Source organism: Syngnathus typhle, linkage group LG11 (assembly GCF_033458585.1).
Source record: "Syngnathus typhle isolate RoL2023-S1 ecotype Sweden linkage group LG11, RoL_Styp_1.0, whole genome shotgun sequence".
In the NCBI taxonomy this organism is placed as follows: Eukaryota; Metazoa; Chordata; class Actinopteri; order Syngnathiformes; family Syngnathidae; genus Syngnathus; species Syngnathus typhle.
In genome coordinates this window covers 12160643-12185813 of record NC_083748.1, presented here as the reverse complement: position 1 = coordinate 12185813, position 25171 = coordinate 12160643, and the positions used below count along the sequence as shown (strand labels likewise).

At 46.1% G+C, this 25171-nt stretch overlaps 1 protein-coding gene across 5 annotated transcripts in view; it reads left to right on the top strand.

Moving 5' to 3' along the window:
- Nucleotides 1–25171, top strand: part of arhgef10la (Rho guanine nucleotide exchange factor (GEF) 10-like a) — a 57848-nt gene that overhangs the window by 7976 nt on the left and 24701 nt on the right. For 4 of the 5 annotated variants that reach the window (XM_061291503.1, XM_061291505.1, XM_061291504.1 and 1 more), the window contains 16 exons: nt 1762–1856; nt 3360–3431; nt 3513–3643; nt 4498–4593; nt 5578–5686; nt 6251–6351; nt 6469–6546; nt 7560–7739; nt 8863–8979; nt 10951–11043; nt 11164–11334; nt 13527–13672; nt 14413–14588; nt 17034–17149; nt 17985–18112; nt 25031–25131. In XM_061291503.1, the coding sequence (XP_061147487.1) occupies nt 1762–1856; nt 3360–3431; nt 3513–3643; nt 4498–4593; nt 5578–5686; nt 6251–6351; nt 6469–6546; nt 7560–7739; nt 8863–8979; nt 10951–11043; nt 11164–11334; nt 13527–13672; nt 14413–14588; nt 17034–17149; nt 17985–18112; nt 25031–25131 (1910 nt within the window). The remainder of the gene's footprint in view (nt 1–1761; nt 1857–3359; nt 3432–3512; nt 3644–4497; nt 4594–5577; nt 5687–6250; nt 6352–6468; nt 6547–7559; nt 7740–8862; nt 8980–10950; nt 11044–11163; nt 11335–13526; nt 13673–14412; nt 14589–17033; nt 17150–17984; nt 18113–25030; nt 25132–25171) is intronic. The other variant, XM_061291506.1, reaches the window with a different exon arrangement.

Genomic DNA, 25171 nt, shown 5'->3' with positions numbered 1-25171 from the left:
AATCAAATACAATAAGATTAAAACAAAACTTAGCTTTTCACCTATTTTATTTCTCACAGTGTTCGCTAATGTCAGCTACCCTGCGAGATTGTCGAGCAACCTAATCAGCTAAGAGTTCTGCCCCCATTTTGTGTTTATTTGTGCTGCTTCATTTGCTTATCAGCGCTCAATATGGCGAATCTTCTTCCTGTTTACATTCTCGTGTCTAATAAGAGCGTGAGGTCACAGGGGCTGCTGTGACACATTTTGATCCTTTGGAATTTTACTGAAGAGCAAGTCAAGCAGGCGAGAAACAGACTTTGTTTACAAACACGATTGGAACCGGAGACAACATCTCATTTTCTTTCCCAAGAAAAACATATTTTGGTCGCTCCTGTTTACAATTTCAAATGTACATAGCGAGTTGCTGGTTTCATTTAGTCAAGCTTGTTCTGTGCAGGACATTAATAGAGGAGTGGAGTGTATATCCATGCGGACCATGCGCGTGAGAGGAGTCACGACAAGGTCCTGACTATTTCTTGTGCAGGAATAATTTCTGCAGAGTCCACAATTTCCGCGTTGCCTCAGTCAATAAGTTGAGCTCCGAAAATGGCGAGCTATCAATAGCTACTTCCCACCATGGAGGTGTCAAGAGTGTCAGCACTTTTTGGAAAAATATGACATTACTTTCCTTTTGTTATTGTCGATATACTTCTCCCCCCCTTTTTTTAAATATAGCCGTTACTAAAGGCAGCGCTCCTCTCTTTCCTTAAGGCCAACATTTACTTTTGTTCCTTCCTTTTTTACACGCTGACAGATAGTCTTCACGAAGCCCACCAAGAGGCAAGCATGACAACTGAGTGCGACTTTATTTTTCAGCACTTTATCTCCACCTTGGCTCTCTTTCTAGTTCACCCTCCTCCCGGGAAGCTCCTTTCAAGTGCATTTATCTTTCAAGTAAAGCCCTCCCGTCACCTTGGCTCCATGTGCTGCATAAGCAAAAGAATTAGCTAGTAGGTGCCATGAAGAAGTAAATTTGTAGAATGGCAGAATGGATAATGACAGTGAAAAATCATTTTTACGTTTCTACTCAAGTATCTTTCAGTTTGTACTTGGTTACTTTCCCTAAAGTAAAGGAATTTAATCATTCATTTTACGCAGGTGGATATTACACGATAGTTTCAGCAAAGCCCAAATGATCACCTCATATTTATCTACTGTCGAGTCGTAATGAGCCTTGTACGTAATTTAAAAAAAAAAAATCACTTAGACGTCCCCTTTAAGTGGAGCGTGCCACTTTTGCCACCTCTGTTTGCACTCCATTGCAGGAGTGGTTCAAAGGGAGGAGATGTCCGTCGATCGGTCTCAGGCCTCCAAAATGTGCAGCACTCCCTGCTGGAGGCCAGGGGGCAGCACAGGAGGAAGGGCGGCGGGCTTAAGAAAAACAGATGGAAGTCTGAGGGATTTCACATCCACTTTGGGCCAGAGTCGGCGATATTTGCATTGGCCGAGAGATTCTCACGCCCCCTCCTCCATAAGCTCCCCGCTCTGCAGACTGGCAGTGTTTGAGTTTAAACAGGAAAATATTTGTCCTATGTTGTAATGTGTTTAGTTAATAATTGGTTAAAAATTGGTCGGGTTCTGCCCAAAAACTAATATCGGCCGATTGAACGAATAATATTTAATATTAATTATACTGTAAATATTTTTGAGGGGAGTCAATGTTTTTTTTTTTTTTTTTTACTGTTGGCCTCACTGTGCTGATGTTGTGGCATCTCGCAGGGTCCTTGCAGCAGTCGAGCCAATAACGCTGGAGCGGGATTTGGGAGGCGGCCATGCGCAAACAGAGAAGGAAAGCTCCGGGGACACGCCCGAAGGTACGCGTCGGAATGACTTTGACAACGGGAAGTATCACCGGCGCAGATTAAAGCCGAGCTCACCTCAGGAATCGAGTTCATTCCGACATTTGGCTTGGATTGTTAAAGCGGCTGCGGGCGACAACGCGGTGACGCGGGCGGCAGGGGAGCTTGATCTTAAATGGAGGCAGCGCTTCTCACACTTGATTGATTTCTCCAGCCACAAATAGGCAGTGGCTTCTATCAAACTACGTAATCCTCTGTCACCGCGCAAACCTGAGCCCAATCCGATTACGACGGGGTGAGGATCAATTGCAAAACATTTTTGCGCAAGACAACCGCAAAGAAAAAGTTGCCTTGGAAAGGAGAATTCCAATACAAATCCGTATTTTCATGACCATCAAATTCATTTTAGCTGACTGTTGTTGGTCTGCTGCCTACTTCCAGGCTACAACATTAGCAACACTTTGTACTTGATTTCATATACCGTATTTTCCGGACTATAAGGCGCACGTAAAAACCTAAAATTTTCTCAAAAGCTGACAGTGCGCCTTCTAGTCCAGTGCGCCTTATATATTGACCAAATTCTGAAATTTACACTGGCCCGAAGCATTGTGTCATGAAATCAATCATAAGTGGCCTGCTGAAGACTTTGAATCATGAATCAAAAAGACTATGGATCATTATTTTGTGATTATAAAGTAATTTGTTGCGTCTGAAGTTGAAATAAAAAAGATAAAATAAAGAATGATTTGATTTGGATTAAAAATCTGTCATGATGCATTAATGGTGCGCTTTATAGTCCGGTGCGCCTTATATAAGGACAAAGTTTTAAAATGGGCCATTCATTGAAGGTGCGCCTTATAGTCCGGTGCGCCTTATAGTCCGGAAAATACGGTATTTTTCTAAAATATTTTTCTTTTACAGTATTGAGCAGAATCCTGTGTTCAAGGTTTTTAGGTTGCATCGAGCGTGATTGTAATTTCTAAATCTTTTGACTTAAATTCCCTGCTTGGTGCAAGAGGCATTTTCCCTCCAAATGCTTTGAAGGCTCACACTCGATAGCTGCAGTCGTTGTTTTCCCCCGGCAGCACAAACGGGCGTTCGTGTCGGTAATCCTCTTTTGTTTTTGGTAGGAAAAACAGTTGCTTTTTTGCAGGGAGCTGCTTTGCAAATCGGCTGAGTAATCCGTGAAGGAATAGACTTTTCTAATCAGATAAATAGAAAACAATGATTACGTCTGTTGGGCGGCTCAGGAGAAAAGCCACGCACACAAATGACTAATCGATGAATGCTTAGCGGGCTAAATTTGCCTCGTAGTGACGAGAGTAAGACGCCTTGCAACGTGCGACAATTTTTTTTTCTTCCCTTGATACTGGTGAGAGTAGTAGGTCACAAAAGAATCGCTGCTCACGTACTTTCATCACAACACATTTGCATGTATTTTTAAGAGCAAATAATTTTAAAACATTTTCTGAGGTGAAATTGTCACTCAATCGTAATATGCATACATTTCTCCACCAGCCACACGTGGGGTCGAGGTTGACGTCATCTATGACGACGTACCGTGCGAGGAACCCCTCTCCCCCGATGAAGGTGCGTGCAAGATGTGCCCGACCCACCTGGAACCTCATGTGGGATTTCTTTTTTTTGATACTATGGGTGTGCGGTCCGTAGATACGCTCTACGAGGACGTTCAGCGGGACTCGTGCGCTCCGTCCAGCGCAGGCACCGGATGGAGCTCCAGCGAGTTTGAGAGCTACGACGAGCAGTCGGACGGCGAGAGCAAAATGCCTACACGCAGCAAGGTAAATTACACTCTGTTATATCTGCCAAGCAGCCTGAGCTGTTGCTGGGAGTTTTTCATACGTCCCCTCAACCAATTCTGCGATGTTAATAGTGTTGGGGACTCATCTTTGTTTTTTAAGTGACTTTTTAAGTTGTGATTGTTTTTTTGCGCCGGTGTTTGGTGAATTTTGCCAATTTAAAAACATGTCCCAATCTGTTCCTCTTTCATCCACTGGATGGCGCTGTGGCCACATCTCACCGTCTGGCCTGTGCTCTATGTAATCTGTACTAATATGAGTAAGGTTATGCTTTTTTATTTATTTTTTGCAACCCCATCTGCGTGCAAGAGTTTGTTATTCAAGGGACGCTCAATCGATGGCAGCGCGAAGAGGGGGAAACAAAAGCGTGATCTATGTAGACACGGAATGACTTGCTCAGGTAATTAAAGTGCGGAGGCCTTTGGGAAAGTCTGTGCACTTTTCAGTCTGCTGAGGAGCTGACTTTAAGAAGGAATGCTGGAGTAATTACTGAGGAAACATTAACTATTAGCTTTTGTAGTTCCATAACACATTGCTTTTAATTTGTTTCACCCAATTAAGTTTTTTTTCCCCTTTCCTTTTTTTTTTTTTGCTTTCCCACTGTGGAACTTGATTTTTCTTTTACTTTCACACTTGACCCTTTTTGACGGGTCTCATAAATCAAACTCCCCGAAACACATGAACTGCGCCTTGCTTTCACTCCTTGTCACTCTTCTGACTCCTGTTTTGGTTCGCTTTGATCATTTGCGTCGCTGCTCCTTTGCCCTCTTTTTTCCGGCTGCCTCCCCATTGTTTTTCCTTAACGCTGACTCGCCACCCCCTTGCCTCACCTGTAGCTGTCCCCCGAAGTGCGGCGACTGAGGGAGCGCTGCGCCCGGACCAAGCGTGAGCTGGCTATCAAGCTGTCTGGCAAGCACAACTATGACATCAAGGTATCTCCAATGTGTGTTTACGTGTTTGCCAACAGGCTCTGCTGACTCTCGGGCCATACTCATCCTTTTCCTGGACGTCACAGAGACCTCGTCTTTGTCATGACTATTGCAGTTCTAAGAAATGAGTGTGTAATTCGACAGCTGAAGTGATAACTGCTAGTTGGTTCAAAATGCATGCTGGCTACCATTCCAAGCATCTGCCGTACGTGTTTTTTTTTTTTTAAAGCCAAAATATCTGGAAAAGCTTGTGCCAAATATTACAATATTGTTAAAAAGTTTGGCACCGATCTGGCTAACTTACAATAACTTGCTCTATTTAGTTGCAAGTATCACGCTTCCCTGATCTGGATTGGTCCTCCAAACCAATCGTGGACAGTTTAGTACAAGTAAGCCACTATGAACAAAATAACATCTTCAGCAGGAAATCCATCCAGTAGCGAGTTGATGATGGAAGAAGACGAATACCTGCAAGTTGAATTGTAGAAATAATTAGAACTTGAGTGTTGGCTCATTCATTCTTGACACCACTCTTAGAGTGGTGCATATTTGGAGAGGCAGAGCGCGCTCCCCTTTATTTCAGCTGCTTGTGCTTGCAACTCATCCTATTGTACCGTTTAAATATGAAAATGTCATTGTTGAATGCTCTATTTTTTTGGAGGCATTTTCTAACCGCTTTCTAACAATCTTTTAATGCACGACCTTACTTGTCCTGGCGTGTCATCTCAAAATATGACAATGATGTGATGCGCAGTGTATTCTGGGCCCCACGTGGGGTCGGGTTGCCGGGCTCAGGGGGTGGACTCTGACACACTCGTCCTCAGACGTGACTCTCCCTGCACCGCCATCATCTCGTTCACCCGTCTGATTAGGACTCGCGGGGGAGCCGCAGATGTCGAGATTCCCACCATGATCACGTCCTGTTAGTAGGACATGGAGCCAATGACAGAGCTCTGATGACCCCCTCCCCTTGCACCCCCCAACCAGGTGCAGCAGCTCATGAAGGCGGCCAGAAGCAACACCAAGGATGGACTTGAAAAGACCAGAATGGCCGTTATGCGCAAAGTCTCCTTCCTTCACCGGAAAGACACCGTCGGTAACCGACTTAAATGTCTTTCTTTTGAGCTTTAGCCTTGGCTAGTAGCTTTTAGCTGTTCACTATTCGGGAGCCCTCTAGTCTTGTTGGGGCCCATCGTTTTTCTTTATTAACCATTCAGGTGACCTTTTAAATCCTTTATCGTTAACTATTTATACAAGTTAAAAGACAAGGTTGAACACTTTATCAGACTTTGAATTAAGCCTGTTTGGATTAAACCTCCTGGTACAGCTTTTTTCGGGTTTTATGGATTTATAAAGTTGAAAATTCACGAACGAAGACACACAAAGGTCCAAAAGTGGGCGAGAACATTTAAAATCCTTTTTCTCTTATTAGTCACCCTCACAAATATTATTGCAATTATTATATATATATATATATATATATATATATATATATATATATATATATATATATATATATATATATATATATATATATATATATATATATATATATATTTTATTTTATTTTATTTATTTTTATTTTTTTATTTTGGAGGCTTTCAGTTAAGTCTGTTGCTTATCTTTCCCCCCCCCCCCACTTGTGTCTTTGTGGCGACAGTTGAAGAGGACGACGCGGGCTACCTCGATGTGGCGATATCGGACGTGACGCATCCGCCGCCGCAGCTGAGCGCCATGCCGGAGGGCCTGACCAGCCACCAGGTTACGATTTTCAAACTGTCACCCTCCTCTACCTGCCGCCGCACGGTGATATGCGCTAGCATCCCTAAGCCGCAGCGCCATCTCATCCTCTTAAAGCGACAGCTGTTGTCTTTGCAGGTTGTCAGGCGCCACATTCTCGGCTCCATCATCCAGAGCGAGCGCAGCTACCTGGAGTCCCTGCGGAGGATCCTGCAGGTGAGCAGGGGGCCTCTCCGCCGCCACATGCAACCGAGACCTGTCATGTGATTAATGGGATCGCTCCTCTTGCCAGTTCTTCGTCATTACCGCCACCTTGAACAGTAGTGCGAGATCAAAAATTTCATTCAGCCATGGGCACGCACACGTGCGATTAATGCAGTGTCTCCTCACACTTGTTATTAATTACGACCGCCGCCTCGTGCAGAAGAAATGAACAGAACGACTGGAAATAATATACGGAGTCAAATAAAAACAAAAAAAAAAGTCCACAGCACATTCAATCACCTGGGAGCTTGTGTGCTCGTGTCCTACAACTAACACAATCGCTCCTCTTGACAGTTGTTCATGATAGCCGACACCTCGCACAATAGAAATCAAACACGAGACAATCCCGTGACAGCTTTATGAGTGATTGTTCACGCGGGACAAACAAACAAACAACACAACCAGATGGGACGCTTTGCAATGTGCAGCTCGCTGGAAAAATGTCTGTCTTGTCACAGCGTCCAGTCGAGTGGTAAAAGGCGGCTTGTCCACAAGCCCAATTAGACACTGAAGGTTGTGACGTTCTTCACTGCTGGATGGATTTTTCGAGAGGGTGGGGTGCAGACGAAAACAAAGAAAGCATGTCCACTTGAAGACATGTGCCAGCAGGCTCCTTCTCGGAGGCTTTAGCAACATCTCGATGAGTCCTCACGCCTCGCTCGCCTTTTTACTTCTAAACAAGTTGAAATAATTCAGCTTCACTTTTCTCCTCATCTTGTGTTTGTTCAGTAGAAGAGTCACAACTCTTTGCTTTCGTTCGCTAAACTAATGGGCCACACACACATTTAGGCGCTTGTATGTTTGATGGCAAGTTCAATAGATCAGTCACTTGGGAATCTCCCGGAATTCTCGATGGCCACCACGTTCCCCGATTGGAGGGAAACATGAACGTGATGGGTGTCTTCACGTAGATGAGCATCGCAGACTGACTGATTTCACTTGCTATTCTGCGTGTGTGTTTGTAGGACTACCACAAACCTCTGCTGGAAGCCGAGCCTCGCATCCTGAGTCCTCGCAAGATCCGGCCCATATTCTACAGAGTCCGGGAGATCACCCATTGCCATTCCATGTTCCAGATCGCGCTGGCGTCGCGCGTGGCCGAATGGGACAGCTGCGAGAAAATCGGAGACTTGTTCGTCGCCTCGGTCAGTATGAGGAGCTTTCTTTCTTTCTTTCTTTCTTTCTTTCTTTCTTTCTTTCTTTCTTTCTTTCTTTCTTTCTTTCTTTCTTTCTTTCTTTCTTTCTTTCTTTCTTTCTTTCTTTCTTTCTTTCTTTCTTTCTTTCTTTCTTTCTTTCTTTCTTTCTTTCTTTCTTTCTTTCTTTCTTTCTTTCTTTCTTTCTTTCTTTCTTTCTTTCTTTCTTTCTTTCTTTCTCTCTTTCTTTCTTTCTTTCTTTCTCTCTTTCTCTCTTTCTCTCTTTCTCTCTTTCTCTCGCTCTCTCTTTCTCTCGCTCTCTCTTTCTCTCGCTCTCTCGCTCTCTCGCTCTCTCGCTCTCTCGCTCTCTCGCTCTCTCGCTCTTCAGTTCAAGTGAGCTGCAGGAGTTTGATTGAGAAAATTGGCAAAGATGGGGGGCTTGCATTGTGGCCCCAAAAAAACTTTTTTTTTTTTTTGGATTGTGCAGCTCCGCAGCCATTATCGCCACTCATTTGTCCATCAGCGCCAAGGGGTCCAGCCTCTAATTCTCTGCCGGGCATCACGCAGTGTTGCTTTATTGCTGTCCGCAGACCGAGTGCCAAATGAGGCCTCGGTGGAAAAGAAAAGAAAGTGTAGGATGGGATTGACCTTTCTTTTCATCCAGGAAGAAAGCGCAAGGAAAGCATTGCAAATACGTAGCGTATGTGAGTAGATTTTTCAGGAAGTTTATATTCTGTCAACTTTTTTTTCTTTTTCTAGCCTACGGAATTCTTGCTTTGTCTAAATAGACTATCAATCTCCATAGAGGATGATGTAAAAAAGATGTCAATGGAGAGAGGGCAAGTCAACCAGGATGGAGAATAATCCCCATCCATGGTTTCTAATCATTAGCTAATTTTGCATGTTTTATTCGTCCGTTCGCAGTGTTAGTAAAGCTGGGAGAACATGTCAGTAATAGCTCTTAAAAAACATCACGCCACATGTATCTTTTTTTTTTCTTCTTCCCCTTCCTTTCAACATACGCCCCAAATGAATTAAACTCATAAATCGCATGAAGTTCAGTGTGAAAGCACCTTTGCCAGAGTGAAGAGAGTAAACACTGCTCAAGCCGCTTTGCTCCTCGGTGTGTCCTCAGTTCTCCAAGTCCATGGTGCTGGACGTCTACAGTGACTACGTGAACAACTTCACCAACGCCATGGCGCTCATTAAAAAGGCCTGCCTGTCCAAACCGGCCTTTCTAGAATTCCTCAAGGTGAGCTTTGGTTTTACGCGCCATTTTTCCCCTCAAATGAAGATGTGCTGTTTGTTTTCTTCAGCGGCGTTTTGGGCTGATTGTGACTCGTCTCTCGTGCCCCCAAGGGTGGTGGCCCTTTAATAATGCATACGTCTTGGCTTTGGAAGAAGACAATCGAATACTTTTCACAACTTACCTTTTTATGTCTTTTATAAATGTCCCGCTCTTGTGAAAATAGGTCCTATTAGATGTAGGCGCATTTTATGGTTTGGGGATATCTACTTCATTTTCCCAAATAGCAGCCAGGGGCAGTTTATTTACTAGGAAGCAGCAGCGGGTGTTTATTTGACACAGGTCGACGGAGAATGGTTACTTCCGTGTTACGGTGGGAAATGTCTTACTGCCTCATATTATTCCCTTTTCGGCTCCCTTTATTACTAATTACAGTCCATAAAAGTAGTTTAGATGGAGTCAAAGTGAGCAGAAATGAAGCGAAGCAATCCATGTGTATTACTTTGCTTGTTTCACGGCCTCCCTGGGTTGTCACCATTCAACTACAGCGCAATTGAGAATAACCACACCGGCTGGACAAAAGTCAGCCATGTGAGTCACTACGCTTTTTTTTTTTTTCCTTTGCTTCGAATGCTCGCTTCAAAGTGTACAGGTGAAAGGGCGCGACGTCGTTATCTCTCTGGTGGCGAACAAGTCACATGATCTGACTTTGATTTGAACTACATGAACAAGTTATCCTCGTAGCATTTTCACCAGAGAGTGCCTTTATTTATTTTTTACAGAAATACTTCTTGTGTCATTTGCACAAACCAGGCGATGCTGTGACCCGCAATGCCTTTTGTACTGCTGAGGAGTGAATTTGTGAGGAGCGAACCAAAAATAGACGGAGGCTTGCTGTAGACATATTGGTTGCTAATGCCCCCCCCACACTCCCTCCACCATCATTCCCTTTCTACAGCTCCACCACTTTTACTGATCCTCCAAGGAGAGGACCACTCAAGCTAATGGTGGCAGAGGAACATTAGCACCTTGTAATTTCCGTGGTGTCAAGCCGCATCACTTGGATTCTCCTGTCGCCCGGCCACCTGGAAGTGACAGCGCAAAGAATAACAAATCATAAAGGAACCCCGCCGGGGGTCCGGACTACCATTTGCCGGCTGGTGGCTGTGACTCTGCTTGATGCCTCTCACAAATGATTACTGGAGGCAGGATTACTGCAGGTGCTGCATTTTGTCTCCGTAGAGAAATTCAGGTCCTGTCCTCAATGTTCAGTCAGGTGATGTATATTATTGTGCCAGGCATTCCCGGCCGGGGCTGGATTAGCCATCTTTGTGAAGCCTCTGAGCTTTGAGCATCACTGGCCTGATTAAGAAATTGCAATGTCCTTAATCACCGCCGCTTATGTATTTTCTATTATTCATAGCATTTTGAATTATTGAGAAGCGTCTCCACTAGTGGACTAGAACGGATTCTCCAGCTTCCATCTTTAGTCATACCCCAATAAGCCGTAGGCTTGTCACAAATCCACCCCAAGGAAGTGTGTTGGAATGATAAGGCTTGACTATTTGAGATCTTTACAGTATGACTCGAAGGGGTTAAGTGTAGCCTGGGTTGTCGACAGAAATTCTTCACTGCATGAGAATATGATTCGGGATTAACGCTGTTTTACAGTTTGTTGTATCGTTTTGGTTTCAGGTATTACCGTAATTTTCGGACTATAAGTCGCACCGGAGTATAAGTCGCACCAGCCATAAAATGCCCAAAAAAGTGAAAAAAACATATATATGTATATAAATCGCTCCTGAGTATAAGTCGCCCCCCCACCCAAACTATGAAAAAAAAACGCGACTTATAGTCCGAAAATTACGGTAATAGAAGCAAACAATTACTCAAGTAGAGCAGCAGGTCATCGAATTTCCTGTCAATGACAACGTGCCGTTGTGCCCTCCTCTCCCCCTTGGGTCCCGCCCTCTGCAGAAGAAGCAAGCGTCCAGCTTGGACCGCATCACGCTCTATGGACTGATGGTGAAGCCCATTCAGCGATTCCCCCAATTCATATTACTTCTGCAGGTAGGCAGTGATTTAATGTGTGCGCTGCTTGCTCCACATACACTGATCCATAAATTTAAAATGGGAAGCGCCGCTCCCGGGAGTGAAAATGCCAACCTTCGCTTTTACGGCCCCCTTCAGGACATGCTGAAGAACACGCCCAAGGGCCACGTGGACCGCCTGCCCTTGCAACTCGCCCTCACCGAGCTGGAGACGCTGGCCGAGAAGCTCAACGAGCAGAAGCGGGTCGCCGACCAGATCGCTGAGACGCAGCAGCTCGCGCGCAGCGTCAGCGATCGTCTGCTCAGCAAGGTGACCAATGGCACGAAAACATCTTTGTGCGCTTCTGAGTGCAAAGGAAAAATCGGACACGTAGCATCCATTTTCCATAACGCTCCCATCGTCCTGCAAACAATTACATGTTAGGCTCTAAGACGCCATTTATCAAGAATCAATTCCAGACAAGTCACCAGAATTCTTATCATCGGTCATCTCTACATAGTGGAGAGGTGTTTTTTTTCTCACTTTTGTTTTATTGTGATTAACTCCAGAATATGACGCCTATTATCATAGCCACTCTCCATTAGCATCCCGAAATGAGATCTTGCAGCTGCACGTCTCAACAAATGCTGCGCTGTATAAAAAGAATTAGACGCTAAATGACACATTTAATTGGAAGCTGCGGAGAGCGCTTTACTTTTACGCTCTCCCAACGGAAGCGGCTCCAAAAGCCCCCCCACGCCCCCCACTACTTCCTCCTCCCAGTCAGCCGATGCGTTCCAGGTCTTCTAGATTGAGCCAATCCGCCTTTATTCCTCGCACCCAATTCACCGCAGTGACACTGCAGAAAGGGAGAGCACCTCTTCTTCTATTGCCCCCATAACTGTCCAATGAAATATTCATTCTGCGCCTCAAACTGTCTACGCTGGCCAGATTGAACAGATAACAGTCCGAGTATGAATGCGTACTCACACGCACACACACGCAGCCTACACATAAATGTGCCGCAAAGCCCATTGTGCCCTGATACTGCCGACTTTAAGGATACGGTCTCACAGGAAGGAAGCCATTAAACCACCAATCACTCCCTTTATGAGCGCGGGCCGCAAGCGAAGCGCCCGGGTGGACGCTGCGGTAGTAGGATGTCCTCCAAGATGCTTCCCCGCACTGCGGGTGGCGGACACGCCTTTTTCATCATATAAACATCACATGATGAGAGGCTTGAAATCCCAATTTTCAATGAGCTACTCGCTGCTGGCAGTATTGTGAGACTTGCTTCAAATTGGCAAAAGTGCTCACACGGACAGATAGATATGTGTGTTTAAAAAAATACTAGTAAAAGAAGCACAGTGGTGCCTTGAGATATGAGGCGTTGTGAACTTTTTGTTTTTTAACTTCGACTTGGAGGTAAAAAGTTGGCAAGCAGCGACATGGCAGATAGTGAACAATTTTTCCAAAACAAGTCTTCAAGTTTTCTGCTCCACGAAGCAAAGACGAAAGAGAATCACATCATGTGGATTGAAAACAAGCTCACATTTTGCCTCGTACTTGGGCAGATTGCAAAACACCATAGACGGATTAACAAATAGCACCAGTATTTGCTTTGACTGCCAAATGTAAACAGAAAAGACAAGAATCATATTTCCCTTATCCTCCATGAAAAATGAATCGTATTACTGTGTTTACTGAGTCATTTACAATAGTTGGGAAGGTCTTCTTCGAATGTTTCTTCTTCCCCCTCATGACCAAAGCACACCTGAAGCAGTCACAGTGATTTAATCATGACGCACAACCGGTTTAATATTTCACATTCCGTTTATTTCTCATTCATTGTACGTTTGTTCAAGTAGAGTGCGACACTTATTTCCTTTCTTTCCTTGACAAATAACACAAATGAAAAGTTAAACAAAACTATACTTGCTGTCAGCTACTGTATTCAGAATACCTCGATTCGACATTGATGACTTCTCTGCTCGCAAAATAGTTTGCCTCTTTTATGAACTTGCATAGTGCCCGTACTGAGAAGAAGAAAAAAAAAAAACCCTTCCAAAAATCCATATTTGACTGAGCTCTTCACTGCCGGCAGCTCGAGTTTGACGCGTGATGCATAAAAAGCAGGCGGACGTATTGATTTAGACACTCGTAAAAGAAGCGGGATAAAGAGATAAAAATGCTTCCTCCTGAATAAAACGCCGTTATTGGGTGCTTCAATTGTGTATGTAGCAAACCTGATATGCAGCAAAGTGCGTTTTTATCATGTTTGTGGATATTCTTCTTCATCCAGTCATTGCTCTCTGAAGATGGATCGCAACGCTCCGGTTGTCAAAATCGAAGTCGCAGTGGCGCGATGTGGCGATGTCACATATGATAACTCATCAAAATCAAATCAATCAAAATACATTTGTGGCTTACAAGCGAGCAAGAGGCCCAGTGCCATCTTGTGCTCCTCGCACCATCCTCACCGGACTCTCTTCTGATCTAAGCCATTCAATTGTCCCACGCAGCAACTGAACCTCGAGCAAGGCTCTCTGGTCCAGTGCGAGACGCTCATCGAGACCGTGTACGGCGAGCGCGGACAGGTCCTCAAATCCAAGGAGCGCAAGGTCTTCCTCTTTGACGACGTCCTAATCTGCGCCAACATAAATGTCAAGTAAGTCCCGCTGAGAGAAGCCAAATGCCGCCTTTGAGTTGAGTTTTCCTCGGGGGACGAGCGGCAAATGGCAATGAGGTTACGCCAGGCTCCAATGTGACAACGGTCTGAGAATATTCCGCCGTCGTGCATACGGCAGATGTCTGCGAGGCTTTTTGGGTGCTACTTGAGAGTTCACTCGGCCTTTGAAGCAAAAATGCTGGATAACTTGGGCTCGTTCCTACGAACCATCTGTGACAGAACCATCATCGATCGAGTAAAACACAGAGTCGGAGTTTTCCTTTGGAATCTTCATTTATTTCTTTATTTGCAGCTTCCAGCCCTCTCGTCATAGTAATCATTGTTCCGTGTATCGTTGCACTCAAGAGTCCCCAAGTTGACTTTGCCCGCCTTCTCGTCTCTCGACAAATGTTGATTGTCTGCGTGATTGCACGAATACATGAATGGCAATGAGCTTGTCGTCGCAGCATGTTGTCCAGTTTGGCTTGGCTTAGCAACACGTGCGATGAGCCACATCGGAATTGCAAAAATACATTCACAGAAGACGCAAAATTGTCCGCCAAAACCACCCGGAGAAGCGATACCGATTCAGCCTATAAAACCAAAAATAGGTGTGGCCGGTTCAGTTTCAAATTTCCAAGCCGTTGTGTGCTGAAATTCCGGAAAGCGTCCTTTTTTGTGTGCGTGGAAGTGAAAGTGGGCCGATCACTGACAGACGCTTGCAATGTCGTCCCCACCAGGGGCTCTCCAGACATAAGCAGCCTGGTTCCGGTGGGGCCCAAGTACACCATGAAGTGGAGCGCTCCCTTGCAGCAGGTGCAGGTGGTGGAGGTGGGCCAGGACGTTTCCCAGGGCAAGGAGGCCGCTGTCTACCAGCAGAATGCGAGCAGGCGGCAAAGCAGCGCACAGGCCTCAGGTGAGCCCGAGCTGAGATCAAGCCCACGTCAACCGCTTCATCCAATTGCCGCATATGCGTCTCCGTCGAGGTGATTCATCAATTCCATCTTGTGGACCGCCAATGTTCTCTGGGCCGTAGTTTGGACACCCCAGGGTTGATCTCATCACGTACGCTCACTCGGCGCGGTTAATCTGTTCCTGCCCTCGAGTCTTCCGCACAGGGCTGCAGATGAGTCCGCTCTGCTTGTCACTCGCATTGAGGACTGATTTTTTCGCAGCGATGACGGCCACGTGTTCCGGCGCCAGCCCTGACCCGCTTTATCTCGGACAGAGATGCCAGGCGAGACGAGCCGCAGCGTCACCGCCGGCTCATTTCCCTCTGATAGACCTCAAACACATCCGCAGTGCCGTCATCAATCTGGCCGGACTGTACCGCCATTTTCCAGGCCCGATGCGTTTAGTTTGGAACTGGCGGCCAAGAGATTCAGACACAGCTTGACCAAATTGAATGTGACCGTGGACATGCGTATATCATCACAATGGAAATATTTAGAAGGAAGAGAACAAAGCCACCGAGTGTGGATCTTACTCTCCTCCTCATTGGAGTGCCTTCATCGTCCTATGCAGACTTTGGATGCGGATCAGACAAGGCTTTACGTTCACCTGTTCCCGCGGAGAGGCTGGAAATCCATCGGCGAGCGTGAATGCCGTCACACTGGTGCGACTTAGTTGCGGAAAAGCCGATGTTTAGAGCGAGCGCTCCGGGCTGGCGGCTGCCCGCGCACGGCCATTTGAGAGCGTGAAAACCCGTATCCCGTCTTTACGGGATTACGCTGGATTACAACTCAGCACATTCACCTCGGGAGGGTTTTTCCCAGCTCAAAATGAGGCAGAGGTGCTCCTGTTCTGGTCATCCGCACTAGAGTGTATGGCTGCCTCAAACAAAGATGTTTTCCATTTTTAGTGTATTCTAATCTGTTATTTTCATTACTTAGTTATCGTTTTTGTTATCTAAAAATGCTTGTCGCCATAGATGGGCTGAAAAGCAGCATCACTTGCCATGTTCTTAAAACACATCTTTAAATCTATTATGGATAGACAAAAAATATAACAAGACTTTTCAGACATTTTCTTTTTCCTCATCGAAGAACCACGATAGCCTTCAGGGTCGATAGCTGTCCGTCATATGTTTTTATTGTTTTGCCTCCGTGTGGCCAAGTTGCACACACCAGAACGAGCAGCACATAATGTCCAATCAACAGAAGTAACCAATGTAGCAAAATCCATTTGGTTCTTCTGGGAGTGACCTGAAATTAGGTGCAGGAAGCCTCTTAGAAATCCCATATTGAGGAGAAAGAAAAAAAAAAAAAACAGAAAATTTCGTCCTGCCTGTGAACAAGTCCATGCAATCCTGCGCTCTCTTTCTTCCCACCCATTGATTTCCTCACACGCACGGCGGCTGTCTCGGGCTCCCCACGTCTGGGATGCCATTAAAAGCAAAGCCCTACGATAGAGCTTCTTAAATGAACATCTCAAGGCCATCCAAACATCCTCCCGCTTCCATTCACCAGGATAGACAACAAGTCCCCGGGGAGGGGTCGCTAAGCCCGCGTACAGCACCCTGTGATCCGTCTCTTTGTTTATTACACGCTGGCAGTGACACCTCTGCAGTCAAATGCACCTTGCCGATTTAATTAGACACTCGCGCAGCCGGCGAAGGCGCGCCATCGATTGGCGGCAGTAGGCAAGCGAGACTTTGAAGCGCCGCTTGCAAATCGATGCCGTCTTTTGCGTCTAATAAGACACCTGCGCTCCTCTTGGCCCAGAAAAGGGCATCATAGGCCCAAATAACACTTTCTACATTCCATGGCTGGAGCTCCACTCCGTAATGATGAAGATCGATCTAGCCGCTACGCAGCACACGTTTTTCATTTCTACCTCTGCAGTTTGTGAAAACTACCGCTCCTATTTGTTTTCCGTGTCTACCAAATCCTTATCCGTTAGCCAAGAGCACGTACATTCTTTAGAGGTACTACATTTTACTCTTGTTTGACATCATTTCACATGCAGGATTAGCGGTTAGCACGTCTGGAGTTCCGCTTTGGGGTCTGGTTTCCCTCTGTGGATTTTGCACGTTCTCCTCGTGCTCGTGCGGCTTTCCTCGGCGTTGTCAAAATGTCAACTTTGTCGTGCCTACTTACAGTATGTGAATACTTTGACACGACGGAAATCCTTTTTCAAATCTTCTCTATCGTCAGTATTCCGGACGTTATTTCATGTGGACGGCACGTTGCTCATTTTCTAAAATATTAGCTCACCTGCTATTCAGAGCGTGCTGTGCAGTCATGAAGAATAAAGTGTTCAAAGAAAATTGGCCACTCCAAAGTGTTTTAAGTCATTTGTTTGCTTGTTGGTTTCTCCTCTGTCATCGATTGCAGTCTGACGGCCATTTGGAATGTTTTAGGGAAATCCATCCTGGGTCCTCCTCGACTCTACCAAGAACTGCAGGAGCTTCAGCATGACCTTTGTGTGGTGGAGGACGTGACGCTACTTGTGGGTACCCTGGAGGGGACCTACCAGGTGCGTTTAGGATTTCAACTTCAATTGAATTTTTTTCCTCACAGATATTTAAGTATTGTTTTCAAGTACGTATGTGGTTTTGTTTTGGCCGTCAATATACAGGAAATTACTTTCGCCATATTTGCTGTTTGACATTCATGAAATCGTATTCACATTTTGTCTTCTCCATAGTTAGTGACTGAAAACCTTCCTTTTGTTCTGTTTGTTGAAGTGACGCTGCCTTCATTGTATTGCTCAAGCTATAGTGTTGTCAAATAGAAAAAGAATTTCATCAACAAGGCGGGGGCGGTACAAGGCTGATGTCAGAGTCGTACCCACTGCGCCTCTTTAACAGTCTGCAGCTGACACTGTGGCGCCGTCATCCGCCGCATAGTGCGGGCAGAAGACGGGCGGAGGTGATATCTGGCAATCACAGAAGAGCCTCTTGAACTAATGGTGGCAGTTTTGCCTTCATGTGCCAAGAACATACTCATTGTCCTCTGGAGATTGCTGCTCTGCCAGCCAAAGAGGCAAAATCGATCGAGACTCGCCAGTTGCATCCTTTCAAATTCTGATGACAGTATCATCAATTGAATTTTTACTTGCACCAAAGCCATTCTAACCACTTGGGACCCGGAGTTTGCCAAGTGAGCATGCTGGGATGATGAGAGTCAATTTTGCAGTAGAATGATAAGAAGGACTCCAGGTAATCCACCAAACATGCGTTGGTGTGATGTAGCACAAGAGCTTCATGCAATCACCTCCCAAAATCCGATGGCCCTTTTTCGAACGCCATCTGATGATTCCCGCCCCCTTGCAACATGTAAGTCCGCTTTGCTTTTGTCTCCCATCAAAGAACCTGAACACCACCGTGGCGCAGGACTGGTGTTTGGCTCTGCAGAGGCTTATTCGCATCAAAGAAGAGCAGATCCAGAGTGCCAACAAATGCCGCTTACGCCTGCAGCTGCCCGGGAGGCCAGACAAGTGAGTCAAATATCACACACACCTAACACTGGTATGGGGGACTGCCAGTAAACATTGTTTTTTTTTTTTTTTTTTAAATCTTGTACTTTACTTTCAACACGCAGTTCAATCTTTAACTTTTAATTACAGTATCCTACATTGTATTTCATTCAAGCCCTTAAGACATGTTCACCGAGCGACATGACCTTTTGTAGACCCACAAAAAAGTCACAGGAAGCCAAACCTGAAAAAAAGTCAGTTTTTTTTTTTTTAAGTGGTCCTTTAGAGATATTCGCTATATTGTACAAGAGCTTTTGGCAGACTGCTCCCAAATTTGAGCCTTGTGTGCTAGAAAAATTGTCTATTGCAGAAAATGTCTTTGTCATCGTGTGTAAGCATGACATACATGTGGCACACTTGGATCACGCTTGTGATGCGTGTTGGGTTTTTGTGCCAGTTTTTTTGCCTGTTTAAACACTGCATTTCTTACATAAAGCATTTCCTCAAGCAATCAAACAAAATAGCGAGCGTAATCCTAATGGCTTGTGTGCTTCTAACGAATGTGTTATTTAGGACGACGTAGGAAGCAGGAAAATGAAACAATGGCGTTGGATAATAGATCCCATTTTTCCGGGGGAAAGAGCAAGGATGCGGCGTGGTGAGGGAGAAAAAGGACACTGATTGCCTGAAAGAGTAATATTAATAATAAGAAAATGTTATGATTGAGCTCGGCAGTGAAACGCTCGAAGCGGGCCGACTGCCCGCGGCGCTGAGCTGAAGTGACAGCTTGAATGTACACATTGGTCGTATCCGCGTCTCCCGCTTCCCTCGCCAACTGTCACAGCGGACTTGCTGGGCCGATCTGCTTACGCACGTGTTTGATGGCTCCAGATGTTGCCCTCGCGTGAGTCCGATGAAAGGGCGGGATCCCCGTTTTCTGAGAGAGGGCTTTTCAAACTCGGGGACCTTTTTCCCCCAATATGCAGCAGACTAGAAATAATCCAGAGAGTCAGGAAAGACAATCAGTATTTTTGTAGTATTGTTTAATGAAGTGAAAGCGGACCTCAAGCCCGAATGCTAGCCGGAGATGACGACGCCACAAAATCGGTTTGGAGAAGTAAAAGCCAACAAAGTCAACTCCAGGGGAGACAACTCCCGCCAGGCCATGGGAGCAACTCTGCTTGCGTGCTTACAACGGAATTGTGCCGTGATGTTGTTGCAACCTGCCGGTGCGGGCGCTGCGAGCGTGGGGGGTGACAGGTTGCACAGCGGGCGCCCGTTCTGATGCCACCCAGGGTGTGGCAATGGCAGATTACGAAGGGAGCACAAAACAGCAGGCAGGCGGACAAACAAACCCACTTTGACTTGATTTTGCCGGCCTCCTTGCCAAAATGGCATTTGTGGGCATTTTACTGCAAGAAAGCAAAATGTTGTTTGTCTTAAATCATGAAACCGCTGCTCGTCATTTATGCGACACGGGTTCATGATCGTATACGTTCGACATTGTTGGTACTTTACAATCAGCTCTGTTTTAATCGCTTTGCCACCATCTTGTGGCATCTCCAAAAACACTCAACTCAGCTTTTCATGGCATGAGCCGCTTCCATCATGTGTTCCCAAACGTCTCCATCTCAACTTTCCTTTTAACATTTCTTACAAATCTCCCGCCGTAGTCACAATGTGCAAAGGCCGACTCGGCGTGCGACGTGCATGACCGCGCTAGAGCGTGGGAGCGCAGCAGGGACCTCCCTCTTCTACCAAGCGGCTGCCTTCCTGTCTGGCCGCGAGCGACGCTCTGCAGTCAGGCAGCCACATCACAGGCTGCACACGGCAAACAAGCGCGTACGTGGGGAGAATCCCGACACGCCTCCTCAAAGGCAGCGAGCAGGCCGCGCTGTGTGACAGCGCTTCATTAATATGCCGCCTTCTCGCGCCGCTGCGGGAGCCGCCGATGCGCACTTCAAATCTCACTCAACGCTGCCGTCGCTTTATCTTCCTTTTGCGAATGCCACTTCATTGGAAGTTCATCCAGGCAGAGAGGCTCGCACAAATAATGCAACCCCCCAACACACACACACACCTCGTAGACTCCTTGTGATCTTATCTCGGTGACCGCGCACTACGTGGCACTACAATGACTTTGCGCCGTAACTCCCGTGAGGAGTAGAGAGAGAGGCGTGGATGAAAATGGACTCTGACATTCTCCACTTGCAGCGATCTGATCTGAAGGATATAGACTCAACGTCTGTCACCGTGGCAGCCACTGGTACTGGAGTCTCTACCAGTACCGGTGCTTGTGCACAACTCGTTGGGCGGGATTTTGTTAAAAGTCAAGCAGCAGCAAACGAGAAGATAAAACAATACACTCAAATAGAACAGCGCGCTCATTATCAAGTTTTAAGCAAAAAGGTTGCTTTTCACTCTGTATTTGTCTAAAGCAGTTTAACTTGACAGCCAATAAAATAGCCGCCAGCATTTCTCTCCCGGTCGGCCACCCAATAAAAATCAAGCAATACTTGAGGGAGATGAGGTCAAAGATCAAGTCGCGCCGTGTTTTCGCCGACGTTGCATTATTAGAAAAAAAGTGGGCGCTAATCCACATGCATTATGCGGCGACCCCAAAATGGAGATGGGGGGGGGGGGGGGGTAGTGACATTTAGCCCCTGCCCAAACATTCAATGCGAGTTCTTGCATTAACATTTCATAGCAGAGTGGAGGAGGCAGAAAATAATTCAGGGCCGGTGCCAGCAGGTCAATGGCTGCAGGCTGCCGTCAGTCCAAAGAGCGCCGCAACTTCAAGCCGCCTCCGACTCGGAACCTCTGCCCCGCTACTGTTATTCATCCAATTGCCTCCACAAACATAAAACGAAGCGGGCGCAGCATTTTGACGGGCAGTTATAAAGATTTGATGAATGGCGTGAAAGGTGGACAGACAGAAGACAGCCGTTATCTTACCTACAGAATCACTGTTATTCCTTTTTAATGCTGACTGACTGAAAATATTTCCCATTGAGCTCAATTATGATTGGGAGTATGTATCATAAACTCGCAACATCATCAAACTTTAACAATGCGTGTGGTCATTCGCGGTGGTATTGAAGCGCTGCCTCCAAGGCTGAAAATGCCTTCCTATGTGGCAGGGCGCGTTCCACATCCAGAACCAGACTTTACTGTATCCAAGCAATTACCGTAATTTTCGGACTATAAGTCGCTCCTGAGTATAAGTTGCCCCCCACCCAAACTATGAAAAAAAAAGCGCGATTTATAGTCCGAAAATTACGGTATAAAGACATTTTTCCATAATATGTCCCCTTTAATCCACGTTGACACTCTTACGCAGCATGTTTCCGCTCTGATGATGGCGTCTTCTTGATGAGCAGACTCTCACCGAGCGAGCAAATGTCGGCCCGCCGCTCTCTCGTGCGTCCGTCCCGGTGCGGCCGTGTCCTTATGCATCGGCGTCACGCCTGCGCCACGCCGCTCACCTGCCGCCATAAATCAGCTGGATCCTTCCACCCTCTCCATCTTCTCCTCTTGCTCCGCCTCCCCTACCTCCCAGGGCCTTCATCTCTTCTGCCAGTGGCGCGCATGCACTGCGGCTGTCAATCATCCAATCAGAGGCCGCGTTATCACATCGCAGGCCCTGTGGGCTCGAGCTGTTGTGAAAAAGAATCCAACTGAGTGAGCAGTTGCCTTTCCCTCACACGCCCCCTTCCGTCTCCTTCTCCGTCTTTCACAAACTGCCTTGGCTATATCGAGACAGCAAATGGTGTGAATGACATCGTCATCTTTTGTACCGCTTTTCGAATCGTTCAGTATGTTGATATTGGTGCCAAATAAATAAGTAGATGATGACAAAAATGAATTAGCAATGGAGATGCGGGAATCGACAAAACTGGTTTCAATTAAGTGTTAGAAATAGATGACAGACACCTAAAGTTAAAAAAAAAAAAGAAAAAAGGCATTCGCTTTCAGAGGTCAGAAGGCTGTGTGAGAAAATGATGAGCGCTGAGTGCTGTGGCCTCGCCGGTCACTTGTGCTCCAACGCCATTAAACACCAGTTAAAGATGTCACGCTCCTGAAAAAAGACACGGACCGGGCCGTGGAATCGGAGGCTTCTCGGTGCACCACTACAATTCCATGGCTCCGAAAACACTTTCAAACTTTAATTACACACGCACGCACGCACACACACACAAGCACACACACACGCACCTCTTCATGGCCACGACCATCTGCTCACTCACTCGATTTTTGTTGTTGGCGTTACAAGCAAGAGAGCCGCTACGTGACTTGGACCTGCAAGGTCAAGTTGGGCTCCTAGCTCATGATGAAATGCAACACACACACACACACACACACACACACACACACACACACAGACACACGCGTGCTTGTGTGCCTGCACACGCGTGCATGTGTCCCTTCACCTTGGGCCAATTCCCATGCGTGATTGTCACAAGCCGCCATGAATGACGACGACCCGCCCGCACTCGGGCACTTTGGAGTGACAAGCATGCAGCGGTTGCCCTGCTGACAGAAAATTCTGTGTATTAAACTTAAAGTCCCATGAAATGAAAAATGTACTTTTTTTTTCCACCTGTCGGCCTCGAACAAAAAAAAATCTCTCCTTTTGGCTTTCTTCTTGCCATCAAAGTCGTCCTTGTGATGCTTTTGCCACAAGAGGACGAGGTGATTTTAGTGCATTTATGTCTTTTTGGAGGGGAACAGAGTTTATTTCCGGTTGGTACCATTCTGATCATTCGCATGGGCACTTTGGCGTGCTCAGACCAAAAAGCTTTTTCTGTGAAACTTTTAAATGTATTTCCGCTGTACAAAGCGGACTTGGTTTATTGTTTATCAAAGCACCAAAATAATTGGAACAAGGGACACGCTATTACTCGGAAACTGCCTGATGGCGAAATGTCCTGGCGAACAAACCATACGCAAATCTGAGGTGCTTAACCTCGGTTTGACTTTTGTTTTTGCACCTAATTGGTATATGAAAGAAACAATATTATAATTCCATCCTTAATTACAAATCGTTGTACATGTCGGTAGTTGAAAAGAAAAAGCTGTTATTGGTTTACGGAGTGATTTCAAACTTTCCCTGAAAAACAACCTCAGCCGTGGTGCACTGCTGCTCACAGCAGAGCTTTTTTAGCCAACTTTTGGTGGAGGTGTTTGTCTTCAAGTTCGAGACGCGGCAAAATCACAGCGGAAACATCAAGAGCTCTTTTTGTCTTGTTTTGGCCCATGTCGAGGTTGCCAGCTCGCTCTTTGGCTGCTTGTCAATCCATCTGTCGAAAAGAAAACCACGCAGTTACAGAGAGTGCATTATTAATGTACGGGGCTCGTCTTCCATTAGCAGTTTGTCCCGGTTACGGCATGAATGCCCGACAGACAGATTAATGAGCGATTGTTTCTTATGAGCGTCTGTCATCCAGCGCGGCTCGGATGTTGTGCCGACACGCTGGCCGTTGTCGTCCTGTGGAATCTTCTGATCTGTGGCGGGTACCGGCGCCATCTGTACATTTTGCTCGGCGATGGTTTATTCCTACTCATTTGTTTCTGTTTATTTCCAAGTATAAACTTTTAAGTTTCTTGCTTGGACATGCACATGGAATGAGAGTGTCTCCGAATAGAAATGTTGGGAATTATCTCAGCCAGCTGCCGGCACCGAGAACAAAAGCTTTGAAAGCAACACAATGCTTGGGATTTTTTTTTTCTTCAATGAAGAATGATCGATAGCAAGGGAACACGCTACTCTGACCTCATCTAACGGCAGCATCTTGTGTCCCTTTAAAAATCAATAAGACAGCCAAGTGTGGTCCAGGACCCCGGTTATCTCTATTACCTATAGATACCTGCACTTTTCTCAGTGAGTTCGCATGCAGCCACTTTCGGCCGTCTGAGCTGCCCTTAGCTGAAACTCTTTGCTACTTGGCAGACCCCCAAGCTCATGACGTCACGAGGGGCAACGTCTTTTCATTTATTTGGATCTCCCAAAACAAAACCTTTACAAATCAAAATCCATATGTGGTTGTCCCTTTGCACTTAAGGGTTAAAAAAAAAAGATCATCTTATAATCGAGAACGTTTTTAATGTACTGTCCACTTCCATCCACTCAAGTTTGGTTTCTTGAAGATGTACTGGTGCTCCATTTACAAATACCGTAATTTTCGGACTATAAGTCGCGGTTTATTTCCTAGTTTGGGTGGGGGATTTATACTCAGGAGCGACTTATATACATATATATGGGTTTTTTTTCACTTTTTTGGGCATTTTATGGCTGGTGCGATTTATACTCCGGTGCGACTTATAGTCCGAAAATTACGGTAGGTTGAGTTCATTCATGAACAAGTCCGCACGTGCACTCCTCTCAGCCTGATGCAACTTTTGCCAAGTTTGGGGAGATGGCAAAAGCGGCCAATAAATGAAAAGGCTTTCTAATTGCCAAAGATGAAACGGAAAGATTGAAACTCTGCCCCTGATCACTCATCGAGGTAGTCACATGTTGCCCACAAAATCAAGTGCCCCCCCCGCCGTCCCCCATTACTCGGACATACCCTGAAGCCTTTTTCTTTCAACTGCCCACTTAACGTGTGATCTTAAAGCCACCGCCGGAGGTTCCCCCAGTCCCGCCGAGGTCATGCTCTAATCAGTTCCCAGTCACAACCCACGCCAACTTGTTTTAAATAAGCCCCAGGCGACCGGGCCTCTAATAAACAAGTCAACGCCTCTACAAGGTCTTATAAAAAGTATCTTAAGTGACAGTTGTTGCTGCCTTTAGGCTAGATTTACTCTACGGTCACAACTTCGCACTTGCGTTTTTGGCCGATATGTGCCATGGCAGCTTTAAAAGTGAAAAAAAGAACCTGGCAATCAGGTCTCTTCCAAATGTGAATAAAAATCACCCGTGTTGTTGTTCTCCTGAAGGTCCGGTCGTCCCGTCAGCTTCATGGTGGTCTTCAACACGCCAAACCCGCTCAGCAAGATCTCCTGGGTCAACCGGCTGCACTTGGCCAAGATTGCGCAACGTAGGTGGAAGCGCACACACACACACGCATGAAAGATTTC